Consider the following 10,443-nt stretch of genomic DNA (forward strand, 5'->3'; position numbering starts at 1 on the left):
AAGAACACTTTTTGAAATTAATGTAATGAAATGTTTACTCAGTTTGGTAACAATAAGTGAGTCTTTCCATTTGCAGAGCATAATTACAGTAACATTTGAAGTTCCAGGAAATATAAAAGAAGAAAACTTAAATCTCTTTATTCAGGTATGTAGTACATCACTGTCAACTGAAAAGTCATTGTGGCTTTTTATAGAAAACCATCGCATGCCATTCTGTTTATGAAAACTTTTCCTTTTTATAGAATCTTCTGTGGGAGAAGAATGTGAAAGATAAGACTGGGCACACCATGGACGTCATAAGACTGAAGGTTAGTCAGAAATGACCAACTTCTTTGTTTTGTGCTTTTCCTCTTTTACACCTAAAAAACTGCCATGTGCTGTCAGTTACAGACCTATCAAAGGTGCTACTGGATCACTGTAGCAGAGCAGACAAAATGGAGAATAGCAATTTGTCATTGTTCTGCATGGAGACAGTTTGTTATCTGCTGGCTGGTGGAACAACTCAAAAGGAGATAGCTGACAAAGAAGCAAACAGTCCTAAACATCAGTGGAAGAGTTAATAACCAGGACATAGTTAAATCACTTTTTCATTTTTCACCTCTATTGCTTTGAAAAGTTGTGCCGCAAGTCAAACCGCCGAGGAAAACGACCGGCCTGGCTGAATGGGGAGCTTTTGCTAGGACTTAAGAAAAAAAGGAGAGTTTATCATCTCTGGAGGAAAGGGCGGGCAACTTGGGAGGAGTACAGGGATCTTGTTAGATCATACAGAGAGAAAATTAGAAAGGCGAAAGCTCAGCTGGAACTAAATCTGGCCACTAGTGTAAGGGACAACAAAAAATGTTTTTACAAATATGTTAACAGTAAAAAGAATCCCAAGGAGAATATCTATCCTTTAATGGATACAGAAGGGAACGTAGCAACCAGTGATGAGGAAAAGGCCAAGGTACTTAATGCCTTCTTTGCCTCAGTCTTTAATAGTGAGTCCAGTCATCCTCAGGGTACTCCACCTCATGAGCTGGAAGGTAAGGATGAAGAGCATAACATACCCCCCTTAATCCAGGAGGAATTAGTTAGGGACCTGTTACGCCATCTGGACACTCACAAATCTATGGGACCTGATGGGATCCATCCAAGAGTACTGAGGGAACTGGCTGAGGTCCTTGCCAAGCCACTCTCCATCATCTATCAGCGTTCCTGGTCAACAGGGGAGGTCCCAGAGGACTGGAGGCTTGCCAATGTGACTCCCATTTATAAGAAGGGTCAGAGGGAGGATCCGGGGAACTACAGGCCTGTCAGCCTGACCTCGGTACCGGGAAAGATTATGGAACGGTTTGTCTTGAGAGCACTCACACGGCAGCTCCAGGATAAGAGGGGGATCAGGCCCAGTCAGGATGCGTTTACGAAAGGCAGGTCCTGCTTGACCAACCTGATCTCCTTCTATGACCGGGTGACCCGCCTAGTGGATGAGGGAAAGGCTGTCGATGTTATTTTCCTAGACTTCAGCAAGGCCTTTGATACTGTCTCTCATGGCATACTCCTGGAGAAGCTGGCATCTTGTGGCCTGGATAAGTGCACTATTCACGGGGTGAAAAACTGGCTGGATGGCCGAGCCCAGAGGGTCGTGGTGAATGGGGTGAAATCCAGCTGGCGGCGGGTCACGAGTGGTGTTCCCCAGGGCTCGGTGTTGGGCCCTGTTCTGTTTAATATCTTTATTGATGATTTGGATGAGGGGATTGAGTGCACCCTCAGCAAGTTCGCAGACGACACCAAGTTGGGAGGCAGGGTCGATCTGCTTGAGGGTAGGGAGGCTCTACAAAGAGATCTGGACAGGCTGGATCGATGGGCTGAGGCCAATTGTATGAAGTTAACACGGCCAAGTGCCGGGTCCTGCACTTCGGTCACGGCAACCCCATGCAGCGCTACAGGCTTGGGGAAGAGTGGCTGGAAAGCTGCCCGGCAGAGAAAGACCTGGGGGTGCTGGTTGACAGCCGGCTGAATATGAGCCAGCAGTGTGCCCAGGTGGACAAGAAGGCCAGTCGCATCCTGGCCTGTATCAGGAACAGTGTGGCCAGCAGGAACAGGGAGGTGGTTGTTCCCCTGTACTCGGCACTGGTGAGGCCGCACCTCGAGTACTGTGTTCAGTTTTGGGCCCCTCACTACAGGAAAGACATTGAGCTGCTTGAGCATGTCCAGAGAAGGGCAACCAAGTTGGTGGGGGGCCTTGAGCACAAGTCTTATGAGGAGCGGCTGAGGGATCTGGGGTTGTTCAGTCTAGAAAAGAGGAGGCTGAGGGGAGACCTTATCGCTCTCTACAACTACCTGAAAGGAGGTTGTAGTGAGGTGGGTGTTGGTCTCTTCTGTCAGGTGTCTGGAGATAGGACAAGAGGAAATGGCCTCAAGTTGAGGCAAGGGAGATTTAGGTTAGATATTAGGAAAAATTTTTTTACTGAGAGGGTTGTCAAACATTGGAATGGGCTGCCCAGGGAAGTGGTTGAGTCACCATCCCTGGAGGTATTCAAAAAGCGAGTGGATAGGGTACTCCAGGGCATGGTTTAGGGGGCATGGTTAATGGTTGGACTTGATGATCTTGAAGGTCTTTTCCAACCGAAATGATTCTATGATTCTATGATTCTATCTCACATGAATGTCTCCTTACGTAGGGATTGGATACTATAGATTGGATACTATGGATTGGATACTATAGATTGCTATCCATAATTATAATTGTTGGCATAATATGCAGAAGTTGAATTTGGCATAACATAACAGCGCAACACTTGTTGTGGTCTACACTTAAAACTTTGTATGGTATTACCAGACAGTAGTTTTAAAGATGCAGCCCATAAATACTCATCTTCATGGGCACTTCATATTTTTTTCAGTTGCATGGGTTCAAGAGGAGTATATATGACAATTTAGGATATATTTTCATTTTTCTTATACAAAGCAGCCAAGTAAATAATTAAAAAATGAGAATCAAGTCTGTCATTTGGTAGGCTGTAAGAAATACAAGAAAATAGGCTCTGGTTTGTTTTCCGAGAACACTTGTGCGTCATGGATAGCGACATAATTATTTTTATTTAATTGGAAGAAAGGCAGTATTCTTGCTCTTCCAGCTACAAAATGAATATCCTTGTCTTCCCCTTCCTGACAAATAGAAGAAAATAGCCACTGATGCATCTTAAGCTGTCTGAAAACAGTACTGCTATGCACAAGTACATTTTTGTATGGATCATTGGAATCAAAGTAATTCTTTAGGTGATCTGAGGCCTGTGATAAGCTGTGTGCTGGCGCTCAATCACAGACAAATGCACCAAAAGCAAATGAACCCCAAGTAATAATATAATGGGTTCCAAAGTTTGTCACTTCTGTATTTGTATCTTACCTGCTCTCATAATCCTTTTGGCAGTAATAGTCATAGAATGCCTACTAATATGTCAAATGCATGAAATAATTTTAACTCTCTCTTTTTTTTTTTTTTCTTTAGGGAAGTATAAGACATGTTTTACAGAATGTGTTTCACTAAAATATTTTATAAAGTTTTACATGAAGTGATGAAAACTTTTTTAATAAAACTTTTTTAATACAACTTTTGGTATGTGGGTTAATGGGCTCACTCTGACATTAATCCCTTCTAATTCTGTTGCTAGTCATTTCACTTCACAAATGTTTGTTCTTTCTCCAATATTCAAAGATTCTGTTTCAGAATAGTGAATAAGCTGAGCATGAGAACTTAATCAGAATAATCTGAAATCAAACACTTTTGCTCATTTTACACCATCTTTGCTGGCAGTCAATCTTTCATGGACTCAGGCATGATACCCCATATATATATTCAAAGTGGCATAGTTCCTGGTGACGTTTTATTGTTGCTTGAACACACTAGATACTGAACAAATGAGGAAGAGAAGGCAGGGTATGGTGAAGTGTAATTATTAGTGTTTAACAAAATAAGGCGATGTGAGAATGGATGTTACAAGTAGAATTGATCATACCACATGGTTATCTTGACTAACTGGTGCAGAGTTGCCAGAAATATTTTCCCCTGCTTGGCCTAGTTTCAAAGTTTTTTCCCCCTCTTGCATATTTCCTTTCTAAAGGTTTGTTATATATCCTAACAGTTATTTTTCTGGTAAGGGACTGGTATCTATTCAAGGCAAATCTCATCAGGTGATAGTCCAAGGTGTCCATGAGCTCTATGATCTGGAAGAGACTGCAGTAGCCTGGAAAGAAGACGAAAAGAGAACAAATAGATTGGTCCTAATCGGTAAGAGGAAATTGTGTATCTCCCTGTTTGACTTTTAAGAAGCTGTTCTTTCAGCAGGCAGTCCTGTGACTTGCCCAGTGAGAAGCAACTGGCCTAAACTGGCCAGAGTAATAGCAGTGAGTATGTTCAGCATAACCTTCAGTCAAAGGTTTATCCATCAAGACCTCCTGTGCTTTTATATTCCAGCGCAGGGGAATCTATACTATCCCTTTTAGTGACATTAAAATAAAATACTAAGTATTCATAAATTATGTTGGCATATTTAATGTTATTTTTAAAATCCATAATAAATATGGTGATGGGAATGGTTTAAATGTTTGATCAAATATTCAATAACTGTAAGGAAGGTGATTATAGCCATTAAAAAGTATAAAATTTGTTTCTGAAAAGCTTGTAATGCTCAGGTTGTGCATTTCTATTTCCTACTTGTTACTCTCTGCTTTGCAAAGTGTTTTTATGACCAAACCCCATAATTTTTCCTCCTTTCCCCTACTTGTACAGCTTGAAGTCGGTTGCCTGTAAAATCTGAAGTTATCTTGTTACCTGCAGTTTAATTTTAATATTGCTGGTTTCACTCATTGGTGTAATAAGCATTTTCTTTGCTGAGAAGACTGGCAGGTTGCTACTTGCATGCATTTTTTGTGATACGCTGTAAAATACACTGTTTTCTTTACAGGCAGGAACTTGGATAAGGAGACCATCAAAGAAGTATTCATAGCTACTGTGAGAGAGAAACAAGGAATCAGTTGACATCACACTACAAAAAAGATTAAATGTCTGTGCTTAACCCTGCAAACTTTTTATGACAGAAAGACTGAATGACATGCAGTATAGTAGTTTCTTTTTCCTCTTGCAGTTTACACAACAGTTAATTCCTGAAATCCTCCTAAGAACCCCAGCTGATGTACTGCTTAAAGATTAGCTTTTATGTCTAGAATCAAACACAAAGAATTCTGCCCTTTTGGATTTAGCTTAAGTTATCTCAGTGACACCATTTACCTGTGCAGAAGCGCAGATAGGCAAAAAGCTGTTGTTTATGCTGTACATGAAGTATTACAGTAGGAATATGGTAAATGGGTTTGAAGCCTAGTGCTTTCTCCAGCTAACTCTCTTTTACTACTGGAAATGAAGCAACAGTGATTATTGCCAGAGATGTAATCACAGTAAAAAGTATTTAGTGTTTACTATTAAACTGTCTTCTATCTCTTTCCACTTGTTTTGTGATTTTTTAATGTATACATCCATCCCAGGTACTGCTAACCCTGTTGTGTAAATAAAACTAAAAATACATAGATAGCAGAGGCTCGAGAGACCACATGGAATATATACTATCTGCATAATAGCTATGAATGCAACGTTGAGTCACGTAGCCAAAGTGTTGGAAGGTGTAGCTGGCCTCACAGATCTGCTAGGCCTTGACCCTGCCAGTTCAGGATTTGGCGGACCAAGGGCAGCACATTTTCACTGTGTTGTCTAGGCTGCCCTGTGTGATTTGTTATGGGGTTCTCTGACACTGCTTTTGGGTGCTTTTTTGAAAACTTAGTTTGAAGCTTTTGTCTCTGTGCTCATTACTTTTACACTTCAGAGTTGAACTTCTTGCCCTGTACCTTCTCTGGTTCACCTCTTAGCTTTAGAGGGATATGTTGACTATGGCTGGGTGAATGCGAAATGAGTGAATGCAAGAAGATAAGGTGGAATTAAAAATGTTTCAAAACATATTTCTAGGACATGCAGCAGATATTCTGAAGAATGGACTTTTGGCTACAGTGCTACGTGGAGGCTTGCTGATGTGTCTGGATAAGTAGACATTTGTTTTCGGTATCAGTGGTGTGTTACTTGTCCCATAGCTAACATTTGCTTTAGGATAAAAGGTGCATCAAACTTAAAAAAAAAACAAAACCAAAACAAACAAAGAAATAAGTCCATTCCCTTATCAGCTGTCTTAAAAAATTTCTTTTTACATCTACTAAAATAAATGACTTTGGAGTTTGTTTCCAAAGAGCTGGAGAAGGAGGCATTGTTCATCTTTCACTGCCAGGAGCTGGTGTCTTGTTTGATTAATATGTGAAGTCACGTGTCCAATAAGATAGAGCTCTTCAGTCTCCCAGTGGATACATTAGGAGACATGACTTCATTCCTCACATCATAAGTAGTTTTAGATAGCTTGAAGAAGTTTCCAGAAATTAACTGTTTCTGTAAACTAAACCAAGGTAAAAAGAAGGAACAATCTACTTAAAATGTTGCTTTCTGTTTAGTGGAGCATTGGTGGCGTTTGAGTGAGGTGGGTATATTGTTGAGCAACACTGTGGCAGTTTCTCTTAGCAATTGGATCTCTTCATTTTGAAGACTAATAGGTATTCTCTCACTGATACATGTTTTGGATTGCATAAATGACACAGTCCTGCATGAAAGTGATTGCCATCAGTGTTTTATGGATTGAGTTACAAACATCATGTAAATGCAAAATTGTGGATAATACATTTGTATTTGTTGCTGCTTATTACTTCCATTCATCATAGAGAAAGCGATCAAATACCTTCTAGCTTCTAAATGCCTCAGGTAATTGAAGAACTCTGTTATCTGTAGAAGCATGAAGTGCCCAATTGATCATTCATTTTCCATTTGAAAAAAAAGTTAAGGCATTTAATAAGACCTTCAACCATGAGTCACAAGGGAACAAGCCATGGATGGCTTACACAGTCATATTTTAGGTGCTTATTTTTTATATTTGCTCACCAACCACTTACTCCAGAATTCCCACGATGACTGTCAATATACTGGGGTGTTTTTTTGTTGCTGTAATGGGGCATCTCTGCAGCTGGGAATCTTCTGTATAGCTCATCTTGCTATTACTCATTCTTCCTGTGTAGGACTTTCCGTGCACTGCTCGCAGTGGCAGTGTCAGAGGAGCTTTAGTCAGCGTGCACAGCTTTGTCTCTCCTTGTCTCCTGTAAACTGCCTGCGTATTTCCAGGGAGCCCCTGGGATGGAGAGCAAGCAGCTCCTGGGCAGGGTGAGAATATGCACGCCTCCATCCTTGCTGGCTGTCAGGATGCCGACTCCACGTTGTCTTTTTCTGTTCTCTTCATGCTTAATGACACTGGTAACACAGCCAGCCAAGGGCCAGCTTTTCATCCTCTTCTCCCAAGAAGATTGCTGGGTTTTTTTCTTGGATATTTATGTCTTTTCCTTGTCTGTTATACACCCAGCCTGGGGACATCATGACAAAATGAAAAGAGGAAGAAAGGTGCATGACAGAGCTGCAGTAAAACCTGCTCATAGTGAACTGATTGCTGGATGCTTTAAGTATTTTTGTTACTGGCAGTTACATCAAGGATGGCTTTCTCCAAGGAACCGGAACTGGGCTAAAGTGAGGTGGGGGTGGAGTCTGTAGGGAGCAGGTGGACACCACTCAGCCCTGTCCTGGGGTGGCAGTGGCATGGGCGGTGGGGTGGCTGAGGGATGCTCAGGGTGGGGCAAGGAGGGGTCTGGCCAGGAAAACCATTAGCATTTCTCCCCATATAGGTCCCAAGAGGGGCACAGTGGGGAGCGAGCTGCACCTTCTGGTGAGGAAGTGGTGGCTGTCATGGCTGTGGGGCAGCCATCCACATCTGGGCCTGCTTCAAAGCCAAAATAACTCCCAGGATAACAACGCTTCACTCCCCACCTCCAAGACACACTAAGCCCTAGGCACACGCTCGGGATCAATCTTGTCAACAAAACCCACGCGTTTTCTTCCCTAGCAGAAGCAGAGGAGTTTCTTTCCTAGAGTCATATTGCAATGATTTGATCACCTCTGTGCCCTCGTGACCATCAAGCGTCTACAGAAATCACCTTCCCAAACCAGCATTTTTTCCACTGTATTCTACTTTCCACATGTTTTTATAGGCTCTGTTAAACTTGAAAATAACAGAAATGATCTTGCACTAACCCATCATACCATTTGTTTATATCATCAGTCATGTTTAATCTTCAGGAATTACCCGGGGAGGTGGATGAGGTTTAATTTTTCTGTTTTATTATGCCCTTTAAAATGTAAGCAGTTTTGAATTTGCTAGATTTTCACTAGATTCTTACTTTCTAATCCTCAGGTATAACAACTTCCATCCCCACCCTCCCACCGCACCAGGGCAGGCTGTCATCCCTGTCCCGTTCCCCCATGGGCAGGATGTGGCTGGAGGGGACAGGACGGGTCAGGCTGGGGTCCCAGCGGCCTGCTGTCCCCATGAGCCACCCTGCTCCTCCACTGTCCTCATCAGCTGGGCCGCCGTGCAGAGACCACAGCAGCGGTATCCGCACCTCCACCCGGGCCACTTCCCCTGCTACCGGGAGTGCCAGCCCGAGCAGTGTCTGTTGGTTCTTCTTCCTCCCTTTCGGACCCACTTGAGCATCATTTTTGTATGTTTGCTACCACGCTTTTCTCTTCCTTCACGGTTCTGCAGCTCCACATTGCATCCCAGTTTACTATATACATTTAGAAATCCTGGGTGCCATGCATTTGTTCTCTTTTTTTACGCTTAAACGCAGTTTTATCCAGGTCCAAGTCTGCATTGTTTTAACTGACCATGGGCAAATTGTTTATAGCAGTGGGGTCCCAGTGCTAAGCCTGTGCCCCGTGTCTTACCACCCCATGCCTGTTCTCCTCTATACCACATCCTTGTCTCTACTTACCAAGGCCGCTGACATTGTAGTATCAGGCATGTGTTTCTCTATGCTGCATCATTATTTTACAGCCATAGGTATCTTATTCTACACAGAATGGCGGCTTGTTACTGCTAGCTATAAAAACCAGGTGTGACAAACCTCAGCCCTGAGGCTGTGTGACCCCACACTCAGTACGAAGCTTATGGCCTGTTACTGGCAGTGGCAGTGCCATACTGCAAGACGACACGGTTATGTTCTCATCCCAGTGCCCTGCATACGGTCCTTCTGTTCTTCCGGGCATAGACACGCGGGAAAACAGAGAAAAGAGGAATTCCAAGTCTGGTTAGGGCCAGCAGCTTCACAGAGGCAGCCGTCAGGGCTCCAGTGCAGCTTGGTCTCAGTCCTGCATCCACAGACATCCATGGAAATTCTGGGAAAAGAACTGAGCTGTAACAGATCAAGCATCAAGCAGTCTAGGACATGTATTGCTTGTTAAGAGTTGAGTAAAACACTTGCCACTTCTGTTTACTTATAATTATTGGTCTGAAGTGTAGTTTTATTGCACTGTTTCCAGTCTTCGAGCATAATGGCAATTCCCAGTGATCTTACTGTCCTCACTCATGTAGTCTGAAATATCTACCAGTCACACATTGCTGTCTTAACAGGATATCTATCTGTTGCATCTGTTTCAATTTAATCATTTCAATCTGTTCATCTACAAGCACAGTTAGTTTGTTGATTGGTTTCTTTATTACTTTCTCTGTACTGTTCTTGTTTGAAACTTCTTTTTAATAGGAATGAGCAGCTAATAATGATTTTTATACTCTTAAATTTACTAAGATATTGGTATTTTTATAATTTCATTTTCAGTTAAATGCAACAGGAAAGACTACAGTTCTCTATGCTTTGTCCAGTGCAGAAGTTTGTTTTAATTCACAACAGGTGGCTCAGAATCACAGCATCGAATCTTTCCTTATGGAGAAAGTTTTTTTAAAAAACCCAACACTACAACTAGCTGCTAACAATGTATAACAACATAACACCATTATAACATTACAACAGGGTGAAGGGGCCTGATTGTTGTACAGCTAAACCCTGTGAGTAGCGGCAGGGCAGAGCAGAGCAGCCTGCGGGTGGAAGGGCTGGCCTCCTGCAACATTGGGTCTCTCAGTTGGTCCTTCCTCCCCCTTTCCTCCCAGCTGACCCTTCTTCCCCCTTTCTTTCAGCACATTTTCTTAGGATGCACTGATGTAGTCACTTAGTGGAAAGAAAAAAAAAAAAACTGTCAAGAGTGTGAGCAGTTACTGCTCCTCTCCCGGAGATGCCCACCTTCTCTGCAGAAGAGCTCCAGGCAGCGCTGCCTAAACCATTTCAGTGCCAGGTCAAACCAGTTAGGTCAGATTGTCCTGAACATCAGACTGGTCTGACACTGCACTGAAGAAGATCATGTTTGCATTGACTGATAAGAGCATTAACCTCAGCTGATGAACTGTAACACATGGCTGGCAAAGATGATATTTTCAACCATGCTAG

General features: G+C 42.6%; 1 protein-coding gene across 3 annotated transcripts in view; it reads left to right on the plus strand.

The window, feature by feature from the left end:
- The window catches only part of LOC128136323 (zinc-regulated GTPase metalloprotein activator 1A-like), a 32,066-nt gene extending 26,587 nt beyond the window's left edge, over positions 1-5,479 (plus strand). Inside the window, exons 12-15 of one of the 3 annotated variants that reach the window (XR_008233329.1) lie at positions 77-145; positions 243-308; positions 4,122-4,267; positions 4,944-5,075. Coding sequence is in view for 2 of the 3 variants with exons in the window: in XM_052775638.1 (XP_052631598.1) it covers positions 77-145; positions 243-308; positions 4,138-4,267; positions 4,944-5,017 (339 nt within the window). In the remaining variant the exon portion in view is untranslated. Of the gene's footprint in view, positions 1-76; positions 146-242; positions 309-4,121; positions 4,268-4,943 lie in introns of all 3 variants that reach the window. The other 2 variants (XM_052775638.1, XM_052775637.1) reach the window with 2 other exon arrangements.
- Positions 5,480-10,443: the final 4,964 nt, after the last annotated feature.

Source organism: Harpia harpyja, chromosome Z (assembly GCF_026419915.1).
Source record: "Harpia harpyja isolate bHarHar1 chromosome Z, bHarHar1 primary haplotype, whole genome shotgun sequence".
Lineage (NCBI taxonomy): Eukaryota > Metazoa > Chordata > Aves > Accipitriformes > Accipitridae > Harpia > Harpia harpyja.